General features: G+C 23.0%; 5 protein-coding genes across 5 annotated transcripts; 2 read left to right on the forward strand and 3 right to left on the reverse strand.

Moving 5' to 3' along the window:
- Positions 1-193: 193 nt before the first annotated feature.
- SRAE_1000202800 (Hypothetical protein) lies at positions 194-518 on the forward strand (the record flags this gene model as incomplete). The annotated part of the gene is made up of 2 exons (XM_024649056.1): positions 194-258; positions 305-518. The coding sequence occupies 2 exons, from the start codon at positions 194-196 to the stop codon at positions 516-518; spliced, it is 279 nt and encodes a 92-aa protein (XP_024502971.1).
- A 29-nt stretch (positions 519-547) lies between these two features.
- SRAE_1000202900 (UTP--glucose-1-phosphate uridylyltransferase) lies at positions 548-2062 on the reverse strand (the record flags this gene model as incomplete). Its single annotated transcript, XM_024649057.1, has 4 exons — positions 548-655; positions 701-1593; positions 1633-1945; positions 1991-2062. The coding sequence occupies 4 exons, from the start codon at positions 2060-2062 to the stop codon at positions 548-550; spliced, it is 1386 nt and encodes a 461-aa protein (XP_024502972.1).
- Positions 2063-2505: 443 nt separating this feature from the next.
- On the reverse strand, positions 2506-6784 carry SRAE_1000203000 (Kinesin-like protein KIF21B; the record flags this gene model as incomplete). Its single annotated transcript, XM_024649058.1, has 2 exons — positions 2506-6492; positions 6530-6784. The coding sequence occupies 2 exons, from the start codon at positions 6782-6784 to the stop codon at positions 2506-2508; spliced, it is 4242 nt and encodes a 1413-aa protein (XP_024502973.1).
- A 4581-nt stretch (positions 6785-11365) lies between these two features.
- On the reverse strand, positions 11366-14942 carry SRAE_1000203100 (Prolyl endopeptidase; the record flags this gene model as incomplete). Its single annotated transcript, XM_024649059.1, has 2 exons — positions 11366-13229; positions 13279-14942. The coding sequence occupies 2 exons, from the start codon at positions 14940-14942 to the stop codon at positions 11366-11368; spliced, it is 3528 nt and encodes a 1175-aa protein (XP_024502974.1).
- Positions 14943-22107: 7165 nt separating this feature from the next.
- On the forward strand, positions 22108-23819 carry SRAE_1000203200 (Lethal (1) G0222; the record flags this gene model as incomplete). Its single annotated transcript, XM_024649060.1, has 2 exons — positions 22108-22754; positions 22799-23819. 2 exons carry the CDS (start codon positions 22108-22110, stop codon positions 23817-23819), a joined length of 1668 nt encoding a protein of 555 aa, XP_024502975.1.
- Positions 23820-24902: the final 1083 nt, after the last annotated feature.

Consider the following 24902-nt stretch of genomic DNA (forward strand, 5'->3'; position numbering starts at 1 on the left):
GTTTAAAATTTTGTTCAATTGACAAGTGACGCCTTTTTTGATAACTACCAAAAGAGTTATTGTCAATTTATGCTTTTCCTATTATTAGATTTCATCAATTCTTTGTCATCAACTAATATTTATTCTTTTCTTATATTGTGGGAAAATTTAATACTAGATATATTTTAATATTTCTAACGGATGCTAAAATAAAATGGGATGTTGTTTTTCTGATAACAACGATGAATCTACAGAAACATCACCTTTACACGACAAAGGGTATATTTTTAATTTTTTAATATTTTATTATAAATTTTAATTTTAGGCCATATCGTGGTGTTGGGATGGGAATTGCTATGATGATGCAACAAGCTGGAGCAATATTAGCAGCTAATGCTTCTTTTGATATAAATGCTATTGAAGCACAAGTTAGGAAAGCTAAAGCAGAAGGTAAAACAGTAACATTAATAAATGGATGTCTTTATTTTGATTATCAATTAGTAGCACAGATACCACCAAGTTATGATTTACAAATTTAATAAAAAAAAAATTATTTTTAATATAGTTATTAATTTTCAAATAATTCAAATGATCCTTTACATAATTTATTTTCAATAACTGAACCTTGTGTTATATGAAGAGATGAATTTTTATCAGCTATTATTATGACATCTCCCTATAATAAATCAAATAATTATTAAAAAAATAAATATAAATATACCTTAAGGGTGACATCTTTTCCAAAAGAAACATCACCTTTAATTGTTAATCTAATTAAATCTTTTATATTAGGCATATTTGGTATTCTTTTTTGAAATTCAGAAATATAATCAAATTCAGAGGATAACTTTATTGTTGGAGCCATTTTTATAGGTCTATCTTTTACCAATCTTAATATAAAATTTTCATCCATTGTATAAAGATTTGACATTATTGCCATTAAATCTTGTGTTTTTTTTACTGGTAAAAAACGATGCCTATCAACATGAACTGCCAGGGAACGTTCAAAATTACGAATTGCACCACCAATACTAGTTTCTAATTGTATAACACTACGACCATTTTTTAATTTTTTTTTATTTACAATTATTTCCATTTTAATTGAATCAATTTTTTCTTTAACACTCTTCAAATTTATCCAAATATTATTTGTATTAAAAATTTTAAATTTATTAAGTGAACAAAAATCATCAATATGATTCTTGGGAACCTGTGGCATCTCTAAATGCATTATTTTTCCATCAATTTCAATTAATGTTCCACCTTTGGTATCTAAAGATGTTTTATCTGTTACTTCCATTATATAATCAGCTTTTCCATCAACCATAGTCTTAGCAATTTTGATATCAACATATGCTCCTGTATTATCAATATTTGAAATAAATGCAATTTCCTTTCCTTCTTTTAACAAATTATCTAAAATTCCTGTATTTACTAAACTATGTAAAATATTTCCATGTCCTGGTGGATACCAGGCTTCTTCATTGTAATCATCAAAGCTTTCTGGAACTGGCATTAATGTGTCCTCATATATTCTAGGACATTTTGATTGATTAAAAACTTTAAAATCTATTTTATCTTTCATAACTTGTTTAAAATTTTCAATTTCTTTTTCTGTATTAAAAGAATTTAGTAAATAAATCGGAACATTACTTCCGTATCTAGCATTTAATGCCTTATTTTGTAATACGGCAATCTCAAGAAATGTTTTCCCTTCTTTAACAGGGATTAAACTTTTTGGCCCTTTACATCCCATTGTTGTCCCAAGACCTCCGTTTAATTTTATAACTGCTATTTTTGATAAAATTTCTTTAACTTCCGTCAAACATTTAGCATCTGTTAAGGAGTCGTAGTCTATCTTAATTTCATCTTTAATATTTTTTATCTTATCCCAATTAACTAAGGCTGGTTCTGTTAAAAATTGATAGTATAAATTTTTAAAAATATCCATATCATTTTTGGAAGTCTAAAAAAAGTAATTTAAATTAAAGAAAATTTTAATTAACTTTACATCATCATGACTAAGTTTAGTTAACTTTTCTTCAATAAGAATCATAAGTTTATTAACATTTTTATGTTCCATTATATTATTAAATTATTTTTTAGATAAAAAAAAATTTTTTTTAGATAATAATATTAATTGTATAAATACCTTGAATCTTTTGATTAACTTAATTAAAATATAGCTTTGACAAAATATAGTTCAAGGTTTCTTTAGTTAAAGGTCATAAAAATTATGCATGATACTATTGATGAAAGAAATTTTAACACACAATATATACAGTAATTGATTAGAAATTGTAAAAAAAAAACAATATTATAATACTTTTGTTGATAAACATTTAATATCATTAAATAAATTACATTTTATTACCATATTTTAATAGATTGATGTACAAAATTTTTATCATATCATCAAACAAAAATTTAAGTAAGATGTTTAAAAAAAATATAATATTTAATATTGGATAAATTAGTAATATACTAAATAAATATATACAATAAGTGAAAATTATTTAGACAATATTATATGTTTATAGAATAATATTCCAATATTCCATTGGTTGTACCACCAATTACAAGATTTTTATATGAAGATAAGCAATTAACAATGTTATCCCCATTCTTTGTCGAAGAACCATCAAGTATCTTCTTATTATCTGAAATATTCCATGTTTTGATAATTCCTTTTTTATCTAATGTTAGTAAAGTATTTATATTATTATTTGTATGAAGATGCATTTTACGAAGATAACCTTGATGAACACCAACACGAACTGAATTTCGAATAAAATCTAATGGAGAATAACAGCATATAGAATTATCTCTAGATGCTGTATATATTCCTTGAGAAGTATATACCAATCCAGCCACTGCATCTGTATGATGAGGTTGAAATTCCCAATATTTATTGTTTGAAATACCGGTATGTTTGTTGAAATCATAAGCATACATATTACCTTCCATTGATCCACTATATACTCTAATTATATCTGTATCATTTTCTAAAATATGTGATTCAATATTAACAACATGATCTTTTGCTGAATTTCCAATAGCAATGGAACTTCTAAGTACAGATAGGCATCTAAATGTATTAATATCCCAAACACGAATAGCTTCTCCATCACTTGATAATAAGAAATTTCCAGTTGGATCAAATTGAACACTGTAAGCAGCATTTAAATTTGTTGTCATATCTTTTTCACGTGCTCTTTTATGAATTTTAAGTTCGTCTCTTGTACCATTTGAAACTAAACAAGCAACAATTCTTTCTGATCTATAATCCCATATGTATATATTTTCATTTGCTGTTGTAGCATAAAAGTTACTATACATTGGATGTATTTTAGCACATAATACAGTATTTTGATGATACTTTAACCGTCTAACTTCTTTTTGTGATTCAACATCAACAACTAAAGCTGTTAAATCTCTTAAACCAAGAAGAGCTTTTCCATATTTAACATCCATACTATAAATACTGGCATTTGATGCTTGATAAGTATCTTTAAGTGTTAATTTATATTGTTCTTGATTTTCTTCATCATCAGATAATGTTAGGAAATCATTTACATTTTCTTCATTATTTCCAAATGAAGACATACTTTCAAGTAGATCTTTGCTTATCGCGGTTCTCCTTCTACTTTTCTTTAAAGAACTATCTCTGCTCAAAAGTTTTAAATTTGAACCATTTGAATCAGATGAACATGAAAACAAAGTTGGATTTTCGGCATCTTCAGCCTTTTCATAGTCATTTCCATAAATTACATGTGTTTCATTTAAAAGAATTTGTTGTTCTTTAACTTCTTTAGAAGCTTTTTTCTCAGCAATTCCAGTACTAATGCAAAACTCAACTAATTTTTGAAGTAAATATTTTGCTTCATCAATATTACTACATTTATTAATTGATAATATGGCTAATTCTTTTAAGTTTGAAACTTCACCATCTTTACAATTATCTAATTCAGAAATATTTGCCATTTGAACATTTTCCATTTCATATATTTGATTTTGATTATCTACAATTAAATCTGATAAGTATGCATATTTTTGACGTAGTTGTACAATATCTCTTTTAGCAATATCTCGAGCCAACTTTGTTGGAGCTTTTTCAATAAGTCTCTGAGCAGCTTCGATTTTAACCATAAGTTGACTTCTTTCTTCTAACAATGTATTTATTCTTTCTGTTATTTGTTCAGAAACAGTAGATGTTTCTATTTCTTTTACTAATATTTTTTGAAGTTTTGTCCAAGACATGTCAATATTTATTGGAGAAAATGCAGCACTAAGTCTACCTTTTCGATTGGCAATTTTTGTTGCTAATATTTTGTCAGAAACATTTTTCTGCATCTTTGCCTCTCTTTGTTTCTTTTCAAAAAGAATATTTTTTTGCTTGAGAGCTGAAGCTTCTTCTTGTTTTCTTCGTAGTACAGCATCCTTCTTCTCCATCTCTCTTTGAAGATTTTTCATTTCAATTTCTTTTTTCCTTTTTTCTTTTTCATATGTGGCAAATTTCTTTTGATTTTCCATTCTTTCTTTCTTCCTTTCAGCACCTTCTTCTTTAATTTTTTGTGACAATAAGACTTTTTCACGCTTTAAAGCTTCAACATTTTGTTGCACTCTTCCAAGCTCATTTGCAATACGTTCTTTTTCTTGGTGAACTTTTTTCAATTCTCGTTCATATTTCTTTAAACTACTTTTCTCTTCGCGAATCTCTTTTTCTTTTTCTTGAAGTCGTTGTTGATATTTCTTTATTTCATCTGCGCTAATTGAACCTTTCTTAGAATCAATCTTTAATTTTTCATTTCTTAAATTTTCTTCTAACTTGCGAATATTTTCCTGGAATATTTGTATTTTTTGTTCATATTTATCTTTTATTCTTTGTTGATCTAATTGTTTTCTTTCCAATTGTTCAATAATAATCCGTTTAACATCAATGTCTGTGAGCATATCTTGATATTGTTCTGTCATATTTTCAACAGCCTCTTCTCTGTCTTCTTGAGATCTTGTCATATTATGTTCATTATAATCATATTCTTCAATATCTTCATCTTCAGCGGTTGTGTTTCCATCGTCATTATCCATGTATTTCATGTCAGAACAACTACTTGACATTTCACAATCTTTAGAAACAGATCCACCACGTGAAGAATTTATTATATGTTCTTTCTCAGCAACTTGTTGTTTTAGTTTTGCAAGTATTGCTTTTGTTTGTGCTTCAGTAATTTCGGTATTAGAACACATTTCGGTTTCAGAATATATTCCACGGGCAACCCTTAATCTTTGATTTTCTTTACGAAGTTGTGATACTATTTCACTTAACTCAAGCATCCGTGTTTCTGCATCTTGAGCATGCTTAAAAATATCAATACTATCATCTTCCATACCATCTGAACACTCCTCACCATTTTCTTTACGTTTTTTTAAATCATACAACTCTTTCATTAATCGGCTATTCTTTTCATTAAGTAAACTCGTAACACCTTCAGAAGCTTTTAATTTTCCTAGCAATTGACGATTTTCTTGTAAAAGCATTTCATTTTCATGTTCTAAATCATTTCTTCTAACATTCTCAGCTTCATTACAAGTGATTTCACCATTTTTAAATTTACTTAATTCGTCTCGAAGCCTAGCATTTTCAGCTTGTAATTCTCTTAGTTTCTTGTCACCACCTTGATTTACAGTTACTTTATTTTTGATTTTTTTAGCTCTATCAGCATAGTTTAATGTTGAAGTTGTCTCCAAAAGATCTGCATCATTTGGTGAAATGCAGGCGATCATAAGTGTCTTAGAATTCCCCCCTAAAGAGTCTTGAAGAAGTCGTGTTAATTTAGAATCACGGTAAGGAATAAATGAAGCATTGCTACCAAGTGCAGATATTACGTTTCCAAGGTACATTAATCCACTGTTAATTGATATCCCTTCCTTTGCTGTATTGCCCTCGGCTTTAGTTCGCTTGAGTCTCTCAGAACCTGCCAAATCAACGAAATGAAATTTTGCCGTTAATGTTTCCATTATTTTTTCTGGTTTCGTGTCGCTATCTTCCGTGACAGCAGCAATAATTTCTCTTGTCTGAGAAATATACAAAGTAAAAATAGCATGAGAACGGGAAGATTCGGCATTCATCTCAGTAGCAGCTACAGATCGTTTTACAGTTCCTGCATCAAGCATCCTAAATGTATCAGATGCATCTTTTACTACTTTTCTAACCAAGCCCTTAACTATAATACCTTCTTTTTCATCTTCAACTATCCTTAGTTTTCCGTCTGCCGTTGAAGCTTTGTCTGTTGATAAAAGATCGTAAACTTCTTCGTTATATAATTCCATAAATGAAGTTGAAACTTCAAATACAGGTGGGGTTAGACCTTCTTCTCCAGCTTGTTCTTGTCTAGTTTTTATTGCATCAAAGAAATAGTTAATTGAACGAGGAATCACCCCTAAAACATCATCATCTGTATGTTTTTCTGGATCGTATGAGGTACCCATAGTAAAAGTTTTACCAGCACCAGTCTAAAACATTAAATTTTATAAAAATTATTTATCATACCTGACCATAAGCAAGAATAGTAGCATTGTATCCATTAAAAGCACTATTAATTAATGGAAGTGCACAAAAATCAAAAAGTTGAATTTGTTCAGATGTAATGTCAAAGACTTTATCAAAAGTATAAGTCTTATCGATGGGAATTTTTACTTGATTATATTCATCCACCACTTCTGTTACAACATTATAACTTGATTCTTTCAATTTATTTTGAGGTCGAACACGGACAACAACTTTAACTTTATCATCAGAAATCATAACTACAAAAAATACATTATTATTCAAAAATTAATTTTAAAAAATTATAAACATTAATCACGATAAATCATTGTATTAAAACAAAAAAACAAAAAATTGAATTTTAAATTAATAGTAAAACTTTTATTAAAAATTAGTATGATTTTATAATTATAAAATTAACATATCAATATTCATATTTCTGAAATAATCAAAGATTTATTTAAATATTACATATTTACAGATGACTATTCGATCTAGTTGTCATAGATTACATACAAATTTTGTATAATCAAAATAGTAGTACCATTTTGTATACATTTCTCCAAAGGTATTTGTATATGTAAATATGGAGAAAAAAAAATATAGTGGCAAAGAAAATATATATAAAATTGTTCTTTAACACGCTAACTTTAATGCCATGCAGAAAATATTTTACGTAAACATCTGCAAATTAATAAGTAATTTAATGTTATATATATTAAAATTAAGCACAGCCTTTTTAAATATACTTATAATAGTAAGTTTATTGTAATTTTTATATAAAATTTTTGATCTCTATACTTTTATTTAAAAAACATTTTATTACAAACATAAAACTTACGTTTTTTTTAATTACAATGCTTGCTTAAATAAACAATTATTTGATAATACAAATTTATAATTTTTTTTAATTATAAGAAAAAAGTATTTAAATAATAAAAAAATATATGATTTATATAAGATTAGTAATAATATAAATTTATAGTTTTATTATTACAAAAACAGGTCATTTTGATATATGAACACATTAATTAATATTTTAAAATATAATTGAAAATGATCAAAAAAAAAAACAAATAAATGTAAACTTATGTGTAACCAATTGTTTATATCAATATCAATTGAACATAGTTATATTGTACAATTTTTTATGAATATAATAAAATTGCCTTTTTTTTGACAACTGTAATGAATGAAATAAAATTTAATAAAACAAATAATTATAAACATACTATAATTTATTCCACAAAAAGTCATTTTTTCATGACAAATTATTATCTTGTTATCAATTCAATAAAATAAATCACTTATAATAATACTCTTAAAAGACCGATTAAATTACTAAAGTTATTAATTTTATAAAGATAATAATCAAATGCATAAAACTTAAGTAAAAAAATTTAATATTATTTTTTTTACAAAACAAGTGACTGAAAAAGTAAAGTTTTTCGTTGATTTGGTTTTAAAAAATATAATTTTTTACACTATATTAATAGTATCAATTACATTAATGTTAATTTAATATGATTAAAAAAAGTTTTTCAGAAATATTTAAACTGAATGTACACTCATTAAATATAAATAATCCAAGTATTATAAAATCAATTAAATTAATCTATTTTTTTATAAGATTAAGTACCCTCTTTAATAATTATAAAAGAAATTTTTTTTTATTATAATTGCAATTATATACACTTAAAAATAATTCAACATCTCAATTAAATATTAAGTTTAAAAATGTATTAAATAAAATTTATTGTGAATGATATTCTAATTGAGATTATTTGTTTTTTAGTACCTTCAAAATAAATAATATGTTAACAATACAATATTAGTTGTTTAATTATACAATTATAAAAATTAATAGAAAATTTAAATAAAACTAATAACTTTTATAGTTATTTACACTAAAGTAACATCATCTGTAGTAAATGAAAGATTATTTTTCTTAAAAATCATATATTTATATCTAACATGTTTTAGTATATTTAAAAAAGTTTCATCTAATTAATATAAATAATTTCAAAGTTTTTATAATAATATAACTTCCATCAAATTGAATTAGTTTTAAATAATTAGGACATTTATATGATAACAATATTAAAATATCAAAAGAGATACAAAACATGATTATAAGTGCATTTGTAAAGATCACATCTCAGAAATTGTAATTTTATAGGGGTTTTCACTTTTACATTTTATTGCTTTAAATAGGCAAAAATATTAATATAATTTTAAAATGCAATAAATTATATTTTTATTAAAAATTTTATCAATTAAATATTCATAAAACTTTATAATATTATATTTATTAATATTAAATAATTTATTTCAAATCTTTTTTCACACTTTAACTATCACTTATAAACTTATTAGATAAATTGCAACTTTGCCGATTTCTATGAATTAGTAATAATAATTAAATAAAAAATTTGACTTTAGAAATAATAATTTAACTAAAAATAAAAACAAAAAATATACTATATTGTTATTTTTAACAAATTAAAATTTTTAAGAGTAAATCAAAAAATATATAATAATCTAAAATATATACAAATCAAACTTTATGTTAAAATTATTAAAAATAACAAACAATACTTTTTCAAATGTTGTCATATTTTTTGCATACTCAAAGTATATGAAAATTGCAAAAGAAAATTAGTATAATGATAAATATTATATTTATAAGAAAACTATCATAATATTCTGATTGTTTATAATCTAAAAATATGATTTTTTTTATTAAAAAAATATGGCACTAATTGTTTGGTGTTAATTTAACGATGAAAACAGATAATTCAGATTTATGTATTGTGTTTCAACTAAAAATATCTATTTCAATTGTACGAAAAAGTAATATTTATGGTAGATTTATTTATAAAAGTTTTTAACCGATAAATTTCACAACCTTGAAAATTCTATTGATATATTTTCTTTTGTATGGTAATTTTAAAAGTAACAAATATATATTGTAAGGTAAATTATATTTGAAATAGATGAAAAAAAAAATTTTACACTCTATCAAAAAATAAATGTCCCTATTTTTATTTGTTGTGTTAAAACTTTCTTCATAATTTTTTAATTTTAAACTTTAATATCCTAATAAATGTTAAAAAAAATATTGTAAAAAAAATAAACAATTGATAATTACGTTCTTTTATGTATGCATTAATATTACATCATAAAATTATTTTATATATTATAGACTGTACTTTTATAGAAAATAATATACATAAAAAGATAAAAAAAAATTTTTTTAACAAAAAATAATTTAATTTATAGTGGAAGATTTTTGAATTATTACAAATATATCTAATAATATTTGTTTAATTTTGTTTCAAAAATAATAAAGTAAAAAAAATTTGTTGTTTTTCTTTTCATTTTATTTGAATATACCTTAATTTAATATGTTTACATTAGATATTTTTATGAATGAATAATATACTTCAAATTATATTAGTAATACATTCATATTTTTTTTGTAAATGCGGAAGTCATGACATCATTTGTATATGGTAAATTCATCCATTATTTATTGTCATATTTATATTTTAATAAAATTTTTTGGCCATATTTTAAATAAACTCAAATTTATTAAAATTATATCAAAACCATATGTATAAAAATATGATTATTTAGTTGTGAAACTTGTTATAAAAATTAATTTTGACCTCTAAAATAAAAAATATTTAAACTCTTAAAATGCAAAATTTTGAAGGCAATTTCTTAATAAATAATAAAATATCATAAACAATTTAATTTATAAATTTACATATAAATTACTTGAATTAACAATTTTACATACTAAGATTTTTTTTATATAAATATAATGTTGAGAAAGAGACACGCCCTTTCTTATATATAAAGCTGTGTGCTACTTTTAAGAAGGACAGTGTTACATAATGATGTGGTGTTTTTTTTATCCTTCTTGTATAATGGCAAAGAAATATTGACATTAGTGGGCAGTCCCAAGACAACATATATAAAAAAAATGAAAAGATTTTATAGTTTTTATAGTTTAGATTAAAATTTAAATCGTCTCAAAGAAAGATTCAGTTTCAATGATAAAAACTATATCTCTTATTATTTTTTAGTATTTTTATTCTGTCGTAAAATTAAATTTAATAAACATTATTTTTTTTAACATATATTTGTTTATGTTATATTTAATGGTAAGAAAGTATACAAATAGCATTATATTCTTACAAAAGATACACAATGGACTCATTTGACTTGTAATAAAATATATATAAATCTTGTATTAACAGTGTAATCTACATTATAAAAGAAGAACTTATTTTATAAAAATAAAAAAAGATATATTATGTTTATTTTTTTAACAAATCATATGTAAATTATACTTAGTCACGTTATTCTTTTTAATTTTAAAATGTTGAAAAAAACTTTATTAGAAAATATTTGTAATCATGTATAAAAAAATAGAACAATTAATGCATTTGTTTCAATAAAAAATTTCATGGAGCTTTTTAAAAGTCTTGGTAAAAGTACATAAGCTCATTTATTAAAAATTTCACTTACAACAATAAAATTTATTTTATATCATGTAAAAAACATTTAACTTTTTTACAATATTTAAGTTATTTTATAAAAGTTATTATGTTAATTATTGATGTTATTGTTTGAATATGTTAATTTTTTAAGTACCATTAAAAGTAAAAATATACAAATACAATTAATTTTAAAATTTTACTAAATTAAAAAAAAAAAAAATTAAAGTTGAGAGGAAAAAAAAATAGAGATACAATTATATAAGAATTTAACACTTTTTTTTATAAAAATAAAAAAGATAATAAAAATTATTTAATTAAATTTTTAGAATTAGTATCTCCATTTTATATTTAATGTTTCTTTTATGAAAGCAAATATATCAACTAATTCTTCAACTTTTTGTTCAGCATCTACATATTTATGGAATCCTCTATCTTTAGATATTCTAACAAATACAGGATTTCTTTGATGTTTAATTCCTGATTTAAGTGTATTATACAATTCAGCAACATATTTTAATGTATGAGTTGTAAATACTTTGTTATTTACTAATTCTCCTGTAAGTAATGTACAAGGCCATTGAATAGGTCTATTTGGCATTTGCAAATTATGTAATGGAGAATAACTCAATAAATTTTCAAAGTCACTTCTCTTGCTTAAATCACCAAATTCTGATCTCCAAGATGGTGAGTTAGTGTAACTATCATTATTCAACAAATCTAATGGAGCAATTTGTGTGACAACTGAACCATACAATTCTGGTCTTCTTCTTGATACAACAGTTGTTAAAAGTCCACCTTCTTTTACACCATGAATAGCCAATTTAGATGGTCGAGTGTAATTTGATCTAATTAAAAATTCAGTAGCAGAAATAAAGTCTTCAAAAGTATTATGTTTATTATGAAGTTTACCTTGTTCATGCCAATCTTCTCCATAATCACCACTTCCTCTAACAGCAGCAACAGCATATATTCCACGGAAATGATTGGAAAATAATAATACTGCTGGATTATATTCTGGAAGAGTTCCAGCACCATAGCTACCAAATGCTTCAAGAATTAGAGGATTTTTACCGTTTAATGAAATACCTTTTCTATAGTAAATTAACATTGGAACTTCAGTTCCATCTTTACTAGTATACATTAATTTTTCTGTAACAAATGAACTTTCTGTTATACCTTTTATTTTTACATGACCAAATATATTTAATGTAACATTTTGATTATTATTCTTTAATTCAGATAAATCACCAGTATAAATAATTTGTGGTATCTTTAAACTTGAAATTTTAATAAAGAATTTATTAGTTTTTATACTACTAAAAACAAAACTAGCTCTACCTTTTTCAATACTAAGTTCAGTAATATATTTACCAGTATTTCTTTCATAAATATAAAAAACATTAGTAAAGAGATTCAAATATTTAGCAATGTAATATTTTTCACCTACTGGTTTAACATATTGAAGTACCATACTTGGATGTGATTTAATAATCTTTTTCCATTTACTAGGTCCTTTACCAACTTCAGAAAATTTAACTCTTATAACATGTCCTGTTGAGGTATATTTTGTTGTTAAAACATCAATATAAGTTTTATCTGAATAAACAACTTGATAATATGCATCAAAATTAGTAAAAAGATTTTTCAAATTAAGTTTTCCTTTAATTTGATCTTTTTTAATTGATTCTAATGGATAATAATATATCATATTTTTACTTCTACCTATTCCACTAAAGTAGTAAACAAACAAATATCTACCATCACCTGAAACTACTCCATTTACAAACATATTTTTTTCATTTTGATAACTAGCTACCAATACATCCTCTTTTTGTAATGTACCCATTCTATGATAAAACAATGAATGATAAATTTGTTTACTACTAAAGTCAGAAACAATTTTTCCATCTTCATTTACCAATGCTGAGTAAAAGAATCCATATCCATCATAAGCAAAAGCCATTTTTGATAAAATAACATTTTCTAAAACATCTTCCATATCTTCACCAGAAGTATATTTAAATCTAATAGTATTAAAATATTTTCTATCAACTGAAAGTAAATAAGCCATATATTTATTATTTGATGAGAACATATAATCAACTAGACTTGTTCTTCCACTTGGATCCATTAAATTTACATCAAAGAATGTTTCTCCTTTACCATCATATTCAAGACTTCTCTTTAAAACACTAAAAAATTAAAATATAAATTTAAAATTAAATTGTTAATTAAACATACAAATGATTTTTAAGACTACTTTGAACTGTATAATAATAATATTCACCATATTTTCTATATGAATTATATTTAGTAAATGTTGAAAATGTTGTAAGTTTTTGTTTAAGATAATTTCTAATTGTACTTTTTTTTAAATAACTTTCTGACATTTCATTAAGCTTATCAATAAATTTAACTGTCCTTTCATCAGTTAAATTTTCAAAATATTTATATCTATTATAAACTTTGTGGTCAAATGTTTCTTTATAACATTCTTCACATCTTTCAGGTGAGGGATATTTTGTAACATTAACTACAATTGTAGATTCATATCTACCAAGATAAAAGTCTCTTATTTCTTCACAGTTATTAAAAGAAGTTGTTGTTGTTGATGGTGTTGTTTTTTTAGTTGTTTCATTTGGTGTTGTTTTCTTTGTTGTTGTCTTCTTTTGTGTTGTTGTTGGTTTCTTTGTTGGAGTTGTTTTTATTGGTGTTGTTCCTTCAGGTGTTGGTTTTTCTGTTGGAGTTGTTCTTTTTGGTGTTGTTTTTCTTGGTGTTGTTTTTCTTGGTGTTGTTACTTCAGGTGTTGGTTCTTCTGGTGGAGTTGTTTTTCTTGGAGTTGTTCTTCTTGGTGTTGTTCTTCTTGGTGTTGTTCTTCTTGATGTTGTTCTTCTTGGTGTTGTTACTTCAGGTGTTGATTCTTCTGGTGGAGTTGTTTTTCTTGGAGTTGTTTTTCTTGGAGTTGTTTTTCTTGGAGTTGTTTTTCTTGGAGTTGTTTTTCTTGGAGTTGTTCTTCTTGGTGTTGTCTTTCTTGATGTTGTTCTTTCAGGTGTTGGTTCTTCCGGTGTAGTTGTTTTTATTGGTGTTGTTTCTTCAGGTGTTGGTTTTTCTGTTGGAGTTGTTTTTTTTGGAGTTGTTCTTCTTGGAGTTGTTCTTCTTGGTGTTGTTCTTCTTGATGTTGTTCTTCTTGGTGTTGTTACTTCAGGTGTTGGTTCTTCCGGTGTAGTTGTTTTTATTGGTGTTGTTTCTTCAGGTGTTGGTTTTTCTGTTGGAGTTGTTTTTTTTGGAGTTGTTCTTCTTGGTGTTGTTTTTCTTGGTGTCGTTTTTCTTGGTGTTGTTCTTCTTGATGTTGTTCCATTAGGTGTTGGTTTATTTGTTGGAGTTGTAAATGGTGTTATTACTCTTGAAGTTGTTTCTAATGGTTCACAGGTTGTTGGGGGTGGACATGGTTCACATGTTGGAGGAGGAAGAGTTGTACATGGTGGATGAGGCTTACATGGTGGAGGCTTACAATATGGAGGTTTGCAATTATGTGGGGGTTGGCAATCTACAAGCCAATAATAATAATGATGATGAATACTATAATAAATACGACCACCATGACTTTTTGGTTTGTAAGGTTTTTTTTTCAAATCATAATCAACATGACCACTAATATTACGATACTGATCAACATTATAATGATAATAATGTTGTACGACAACTACATCATACTCGCCCATCTTTTTATAAATTTTTTGATCTACCATTCCTTCCTTTTCATTTTCAGATATTTCATGTCTATTCTCTAGTTCTTCTTCATAAAATGTATTTTCTCCTGGGTCTGATTTGCTTAATTTAAGATACACAGAAGGTATTAATAGCAGTAAAGTAATAAAATTAAAATAAATTAACTTGTACAGCATACTTTAGTTATTTAATTAACAGTGTAATTTTATTTTATATAAATATATAACCAAATATGAGTGCGATAATTATTAATAAATTTAGTATTTTATAGTATTTTCAAAATTGACTTAATTTTTTTAAGCAAACAATTATTGCAATTATTTTTGTTTAATTATATTTTTAAATGTTGAAATAAACTTTTAATAAAAAACCTTTTTCTAGTAATAAGTTTTAATAAAATTAATTTGAAGTTAACTAATTTGAGTGGGAAAAAAATTTTATGCAAATATTTATATTATTTGATATAAATAATATTAAATGTTATTAGAATTATAACCAATATATTGTATAGTAAATCTTTTAATAATTAATTATTAGATTTGTTGTGAAAGATTATATTGTACTAATTTTAGTTTTCTATATTACAAATATGCTGAATCTGATGTTATTCTTTTGTAAAAAAAAAACTTTTAAATTTAAAAAAAAGTGCGATAATTAATAAATTAATCATATTATGTAAAAATTACTTTTTTCTTTTTCAAATATTTAAAAATTTATCACATGAATCATAACATTTAAAGACAATTTTAAAAAATTAATAAATTATTTTACATACTTTCTTTTATAACAAATAATTTCAAAAAACTAAAAAAAAATTCTATTAACATAAAAAATTATACAATTTAAAAAATATTGAAAATATTAAAGCTTGTCATAACTTTAACAATTCATTGAAATGTCAAAATAAAATCTAAAATTAAGATAATTTTCTTGGTGCAAAAAATTATAGATGTGAGTACTCAAAATTTAAGTTTAGTTTAATGTTTAATTTTTAACATTTAATTTTATGCTGTTTAATAAAAAAAATCTTTTTATTGTGTTATAATTTCTATTAATCACAGTAATTTATTATTAGAAAGCATTATATTGTTTTCATTTGAGAAGTTTTAGACTTTACTATAAAAGACTAAATATTTTTGCTTGGTAATATCACCATTATTTAACATATTACACCTCAAGCTTAATGTATTTTCCTATTAAGATTCCAGTGCTTAAATGTCATTTTAAAATTGATAACTTTCATGATTTTTAAAATAGCCATTTAACGTTTCTTAAAAATCTTTTTTTTTGACAAAAATAGCTTCCACTTAGGTATTTTTTAACTTAAAAGATATTAATAAGCTTGAGAAATCTAAATCTGGTGGATGAAAAAACATATTGTGCTTTGATTGTAAAATTTTTGCCATAAAATAAAAAATGTTTGAAGAGTTTTTAAATTAAAATTCAATATATGTAGCATCTACATTTTAGTTAACTTTTTATCGCTAACTTTTTGGTCAATATATTTTGTGTACATTTATTAAAAATCTACACCTTCTGAGCTATCTTTTAATCTATTAATCTTTTATTTTTTAAACAAAAACATGAACTTTTCTGATGATTTTTCTCGTTGATTTATTTTTTGGAGATCAAAAAGTTCATCATTTTCTGTGCTTTTTTAACCACATTTAAATTACGCAACTAACTTCTTTAAAGCAGCAAAAAAAAGCATCTTCTCTTGAAATATTTTTTATATTGTCAAAATATCTGTTATTGTTAGATATTTTTTTTACAAATATTAAATTATTGCTTTTTATTAAAATTTAATCATAATAAAATAATTTAAAAATTATATTTTAATATTAATAACTTATAAACGAAATAATGTATCAGTTTGAAATTTTCTAAAATAAAAGAAATTTGCACTTTAAGATAGACTATTTTTTAGTTCTATATTTTTTTATTTATTCCTTAGACCGAAAACTTTTCAAATCACTATAGTATGATTTTTCAAATTAAAACATGATTTATTCTTTCAATATAATTGTTACTCAAATATTTTTTAATTTGATTAAAAATAAATATTTTTAACTTTTTTTTAAAAATCCAATAAAAAAAATAACCAAATTATTTATTTTTAAAAATTGAGTTTTTTATTTTTAAAAAATTTCAAAATACTGCTTTGACATATAAAAATTTAATTAATATAATAGATATTTGCATATCATTTTATTAAAAAGTATATGTAAATATATTAGTTAAAAAATTCATATCTATTATGACAATAAATAAAAAAAAATTAGGCAATTACCAACACAAAAAAAATTTATAATTATATTATATATTATTTGTGCAAAATTATTTTTTTTAGGAAAAAGAAATCAAAAACGACATTATCATTTATATAAAAACAAATAGTCAAAATTAAAAAGTATTATAGAACATTAAAAATAAAAAATGAACGGATTCTTTAATCTATTTCAACAACAAAAATCAAAAATTCAATTCACAGTAAAATTTCATTTTAATGTTTTTAAATATTTTTATTACTTGTAAAAACTAATGTACAAAAATTGTCAGTTATAATTTCTTAACATTATCCTTTAAAGTAACAAAAGTTTTTGGCTTGAAATTATAAAAAAATATTATAATCCCAAAAGTTTAAATAAAGAACAGTTTAAATATAGCTTATAATAATAGTATTATATTACACAATAAAAACAATTGTAACAAAAAAAAACTATATTTTTTCATCACAAAATTATAGTTTTATAAAAATTTAGTTTGTTGCTTTTTTTACTAATAAAAGCATGTATTTTAAAAATAATTTATACTGTTTGTTTTATATTTATTAAATGTTTTATTTCAACATAAAATGTCTAAAAATAGCTAAATTAAATTATTAAAACAGGGCTATATTTATTATGTAATTGATATTCAAATAGATTTTAGTTTAAATATTACAGAAATATATTTTTAACAACTCGCAAAGTTAAAATTATAATATATATTTTTGATACTTTACATCAACCTGTAAACTTTTGTTTTTTATTTGAATGTCCAAGTTTCGAAACAACTTGAAAACATAAAATTTTAAATATAAAAATATATTTTATACTACGCGCAAAATGAAAATTTAAATATACACATTTATATTTTTTATTAGCCAGAAACTTTAAATTTTATATGCAGATGTCTAAGTTTTGAATCAACTCGGAAACATAAATTTTTAAATATAAAAATATATTTCTTACCACCCGCAAAGTGAAAATTTAAATATTAACATTTAATTTTCTTCATCCGCCGGCCGAGTTTAAACTTTGTACTTGTATGTCTAAGTTTCGAAACAACTTAGAAACATAAATTTTTAAATATATAATTATATTTCTTACTACCCGCAAAGTAAAAATTTAAATATACACATATAATATTTTCTATTAGCTAGTAAACTTTAAATTTTATATGCTGATGTCTAGGGTTCGAAACAATTCAAAAGCATAAATATTTAAATATATTTTATATAACCCGCAAAATGCAAAATTAAATATGCACATTAAATAATTTTTACCAACAAGCAAAATATAAATTTTATACGCTGATTTTCAATATTCAAAAACAATCGAAAACAAAAAAAAATATAAATATATTAATGTATTATGCAAATTATCATATATTTGAATATTAATTTTATTATAAATATAGCTCCATTTTATTAATAAATTATTTTAGAATAATTGTCATTGGACAATTTATTGTCGTTTGGAAGAATTGCCAGAGAAGAATCAGCAACAATAATCACTGCAGGAAGAGGAAAGCTAAGGAGAAACTGACAACCTAAGGAATAATAGCTGTATTCAATCCAAAGAGACAATCATGAGGAGAATAAAAGAAAGGATAGAAATTATATGCTGAATTAATGGAATAGCAGACAATGAATTAAAAAAAAACCTTCTACTGATGCAGCTTTCACCTGAAGTTTTTAAAGAATATACAACAAGTCAAGTGCCGATGAAATTTAAATGCAAATTTAGGAAAGAAAAGTCAAAAGACATACGACAAGAATATGTAAATTAAGAAGAAAATCAAAAAGTAATAAAACGAAGGATAATATGATGGAAGATAGAAGAACCTATGTCGAAAAAAAAATCTGGACCACAGAAAATTTTGCATTTAAATTTTATATATTTTCCCGCCATAACGGTGGCAAATTTCTTTTTTATATCCATATTGAATATACTATTAACTAACCCTAAATTTTTAATAAATTCGACACTAAAAACCATACTCCATTTTCCTTGAAACGTTGAATCATTCTTTCTTTGATGTTGCTGTATTACTATTACTAACACACTATCCTTCAATCCATTCACCAAGCGCAACGTTGCTATCACTTTTTTTTGCTGCAGCAGAACTGTCAAAACCACATCATGATATTCCTTTCTTTATTTTTTCTCCTTATTGTATTACTGTTTTCTCTGAATCTTACTTTATTTATAATGCCATAAGTCTATTCACCGATAGAATTCAAACAGACTCCAAGAGTTTATCCAAATGCTCCACTGCATTTTCGTGTGTTCTCGATATAAATTTTATCGGTGCATACTTCGTTCTTAGTTTTGTATAAGCTTCAGATGATAGAGACATCAGTAACTGGTTTCTTTTCTATCCATTGCTTCCTTCTTATGAATTTTGCATACAATTTCCATCCTTTCCTTTTACTTTCTCCTGATTCTATCTTTGGATTGAATACAGATATTATCTCTTGATACATTGGCTTCTCTTCAGCATTTTCCTTTCATTGCGTTGACACTTCTTCACTCATTTTTGAAAGCGACAATAAATTGTCCAACGATAGTAAAACTAAACTAAATTTTTTTAAAAATGAGCTATATTTATAATTCTATTAATATTTAAATTTTAATAATATTTAAATTTTTTTTATAATTTGAATATTACACAAAATAATCAAACGCAACAAAAATAAAAATGTTTTTGTTTAAATGAATAGTTTGGCAATAAAAAAAAAGTAATGTATTGTAATAAATTCATTTGAGATAAAGTTGTTATTAATGTGATCATACAAAAAAGTTTAATTTTAATAATTTTATTATTATTTTTTTTATTGCAAGTAGAAATCTTATTTAATATTAAATTTAAAAATTTTAATAAAAAAAATGTAGTGTGAAAAAGAAAATATATCTGTAGTAAATGAAGAATTATTTTTCTTAAAAATTATAAATTTATATCAAACATGCTTTAGCATACTTAAAAAGTTTCATCCAATTAATATAAAAAAAATTTTACATTTTTTAAAAATCTAATTTCTATAATTTTGAATAAGTTTTAAAAAATTTAGAAATTTATGTGATAACAATATTAAAATCTCTTAAAAAATCAAAAACATGTTTATAAGTGCATTAGCAAAGATCACATTTCAGAAATTATAATTTTATAGAGGTTTTCATTTTTACATTTCATTGCTTAATTTGGATAAAAAAAATTGTAATTTTAAGATGAAATTAGCTATTTTTTAAGAAAACAAACAAAATATATTAATCTTGAATTAATAAATAAATAAAAAATATTTGTACATAACAAAATTATGTAACTATTTATTGAAAATCATAAAATTTATTAGTAATAATGCTTTTATATTTTTATTAAAAATTTTATCAATTAAATGTTTATAAAATCTTATGATATTATATTTATTAATATCATATAATTTATTTTAAATCTTTTTTTTTACACTTAAACTATCACTGATAGTTTTATTGATATATTGTAACTTTGCTGATTTTAATGAATTAGTAATAATAGTTTAATAAAATATTTGATTTTGTAAATAATTTAACCAAATATCAAAACAAATAATATACTATATTGTTATTTTTAACAAATTGAAATCTTCAGGAGTAAATCAAAAAGTATATAATAATCTAATATATATGAGAATCAAACTTTATGTCAAAATTATTAAAAATAACAAACAATACTCTTTCAAACGTTGTAATATTTCTTGAATACTCAAAATATATTAAAATAGCAAAAGAAAATTAGTATAATGATAAATTATATATTCATAGAAAACGATCATAACATTCTGATTGTTTATTATTTACAATTGTGACATTAATTGTTTGTGTTGATTTAACGATGAAAACAGGTAATTAAGATTAATGCATTGTGTTTCCACTGAAAATATTTATCTTAATTATATGAAAAATTATTATTTATTTATAAAAGTTTTTGACCGATAAATTTCACAAGCTTGAAAATTCTATTGATATATTTTCTTTTGTATGGTAATTTTAAAAGTAACAAATATTTATTGTAAGGTTAATTATGTTTGAAATAGTTGAAAAAAAAATTTTACACTCTATCAAAAAATAAATGTCCCTATTTTTATTTGTTGTGTTAAAACTTTCTTCATAATTTTTTAATTTTAAACTTTAATATCCTAATAAATGTTAAAAAAAATATTGTAAAAAAAATACACAATTGATAATTACGTTCTTTTATGTATGCATTAATATTACATCATAAAATTATTTTATATATTATAGACTGTACTTTTATAGAAAATAATATACATAAAAAGATAAAAAAAAATTTTTTTAACAAAAAATAATTTAATTTATAGTGGAAGATTTTTGAATTATTACAAATATATCTAATAATATTTGTTTAATTTTGTTTCAAAAATAATAAAGTAAAAATATTTGTTGTTTTTCTTTTCATTTTATTTGAATATACCTTAATTTAATATGTTTACATTGTATATTTTTATGAACGAAAAATATACTTCAAATTATATTAGTAATACATTCATATTTTTTTTTATAAAAGCGGAAGTCATGACATCATTTGTATATAGTAAATTCATCCATTATTTATTGTCATATTTATATTTTAATAAGAATTTTTAGCCATATTTAAAATGAACTCAAATTTATTAAAATAATATTAAAACCAAATGTATAAAAATATGAATATTTAGTTGTGAAACTTGTTATAAAAATTAATTTTGACCTCTAAAATAAAAAATATTTAAACTCTTAAAATGCAAAATTTTGAAGGCAATTTATTAATAAAAGAATAAATATCATAAACAATTTAATTTATAAATTTACATACTAAGATTATTTTTATAAACAAATATAAACAATAAAAAAATATATTACGATTTACTGTTTTTTATGATCAAAATACTGGTGAAGACTTTCTTCCAAAATCTTCTTAAAATATAATGTTTATTTTTTTAAGCAAATCATATGTTAACCATATTTAGCCACGTTATTAACATTTATTTTTAATTTTTAGATATTGAAAATGACTTCGCAGGGAAAATTTTTTGTAATAATGTATGAAAATAGGACAATTAATGAATTTGATTCAATAAAAGATGCAACAAAATTTCTTAAAAGTCTTGGCAAAAATGTACAAGCTCGTTTTTATCCTTTATGTACATATAAGAAATTTTTGACAAACAATTCTATTGACTGGGAAAAGTATGAAGAACATATCAACAAAAAGGTAAATTCAGTTTTTGTAAGAGATGTTCCATTTGATAAAGTTAAAAAATTTCCTACACTTTCATTTAATGAGTTATCATCGTTTAACAATGCAATTAAAATGAAAGATTTAGAAATGGTTAAAAATTGTGTTAAAAACAATCCTAAATATTTAATTAATACTGACAACGATATGCCACAAATCATATTTTGCGGAGCAAAGACAAATGCTTTATATCAAGCTGCAAGATTTAATAATCCTGAAGCATTAAATTACATTCTTACAACTTTGAGAGATGATTGTTTTTGGGAACAGTTATATGAAAAAAATGATATGTTTAAGTTACGAATTAATGTTTATTGGGATAAATTATTAAATAGTTTGGATAAAAAGTTTGAAAAAACACCGTTACATTATGCATGTTCTTTTGGATATAAAGAAATTGTTTGCCTACTTTTGAAATATAATATATTAGATAGATCAATAAAAAATAGGTAACTTTTAATTATTTATATATAACAAATATTTTTTTTTCTAGAAAAGGAAAAACTGCTTATGAAATAATTTGTAGTCAATGTGTAAAACATGATGAAAGTCTTGCAAATGAAATAAGAACTTTATTTAATTCTCATTATATATCACTTTATATTACACCATATCAAAGCAAAAAACCAAAAGTTATAATAACTAGAGATGATCCATTTTGTAGAATGAAAGAAAATTCATGTGGTATGAATTTATTTGATGAAGAATTATTAGTTGGTTGTGCTGGTCCCGTTCCTGAAGAAGTTAGTCAAAAATTCAAAGAAAGTTGGCTTAAACTTGATAGGGAAAGTTTATCTTTAGGTCATTTAATTTATGAACGAAGGGGGTATATGTTATCTCGAGCATATGATGTTGAATATACGCAATATTTTGAATTTTTAAAAGATTATATTAATGTAAATAATTATGAATCATTAGAGAAATTAGACAATTATTTTGAAAATATATATGATCAAAACAAATTTGTAGATTGTGTGGATGGTTTTACTAATGATATTGATACATTAACTTCTATGATGGAAAGAATGTTGAGGTTAAGTTCATCTGAAAATGAAGAAAATGTTGTTGATTCAACGTCGTTATATAATATTAGAAATAATGAATCTGATGAAGAAATGGATTTTTCTACACCACCATCATCACCGAAAGAATCGCCAAGTATTTTGAGAAATTACAATACATTAATAAACAATGATATGGAGGATATTAGCAACAATGATACATTTAATCCTGATGATACCATATTTTTATCAAATTCTATACCTTCGAAAGAAGATATGTACTTATATGAGATATTAAAAAATGTGTATAAAAAGTGGAAGAAGGATGAATTGTTTTATGTAAAACTTTTTATTGCATCATGTGAACATTTATCTGTTAAACATATTAAAGATTTGCCTCCTATGAATTCACCTCGTCACCAAAAGCTTTCTTCGAGGTGTAATGCTATTCACTCATTACCATTAGAAAAGAGGAGGAACATATTTAATTCAGGTGAAGAAGTAAATGATTAGATTGGAAGAGATTGAAAGAAATGGCCTTCAAATTGGAGCCTTCTACTTGAATATTTTTCTTGTCATAATTATTATTTGTATTATTATTATTATTACTTAATAAATTTTTGGTACTTTTTTATTTCAGTAGAAACATTTTATTTCTTTTCACCCTTCTTTATTATTTTTATATTTATCTTCGATAGATAAAAGGCTGCCATATCCTGTAGTAATTTCAGGAAAATATTCTTCCTCTTGTTCTTCTGTCTCCAAATAAATTTTTCAAAGTAACTTCTTAACGTTTTCTATAAAGTTCTTTGGCGCTTCTTATTCCTATATTTCACATTTTCCAAATTTTCGGAAAGAACACCATGAAACATTGAGAAGTCAATGCTATATTTTAATCTTTTAGGAAAACTTTTAAAAATTAATTTAATTAAGAAAAGTTTCTTTTTTTAATAAAAAATGATTGACAAACCTTCTGGCAATAAATTTTTTTTCTCATCAAATTCTTCAAATAAATTGTTCTATCATATACCTTATTTTTATTTTAATTTAAACTTTGTCTATATAAGAATATTACAAAATAATTTATAATATTTAATCATCTTAAAAACTACAACTTTGGTTTCTTTTTTTTAACCAATACAATATATTAAGTAATACACAAACTCTTTAAAAAATATGCATTAAAAATAATTAATTTTCTATAACTAAATAAATGATGAAGATTCAATTTTACTTTTCTTCTTATATATTCTTGTTCCGTGATGACTTCGTTTATTATAAAAAAAATTCTCACGATGAAATAAAGATCAAACTATACTTAATTTTATACTATTTAACTCTTGACATAAAAATAGTATTAAACTTTATAAAAAAAAATTTACTTTTGAAAGTCTTTGTTATAAAAATTTCAAAAAGACCAATATTTTTCTTTAAAACATTATTAAATTACTTTCCTTTATTTTGAATAAACTCCCTACTGAAATAGAAAGGTATCAAATTTTTTAATAGTATGGATATTATAATATCTATACTATCACAATGTGTTAATAAAAAAAGATTCTTTCCCTAGCTTAAACAACAACTCAATTTAAAAGT

This window comes from Strongyloides ratti, assembly GCF_001040885.1.
Source record: "Strongyloides ratti genome assembly S_ratti_ED321, chromosome : 1".
Classification (NCBI taxonomy): Eukaryota; Metazoa; Nematoda; class Chromadorea; order Rhabditida; family Strongyloididae; genus Strongyloides; species Strongyloides ratti.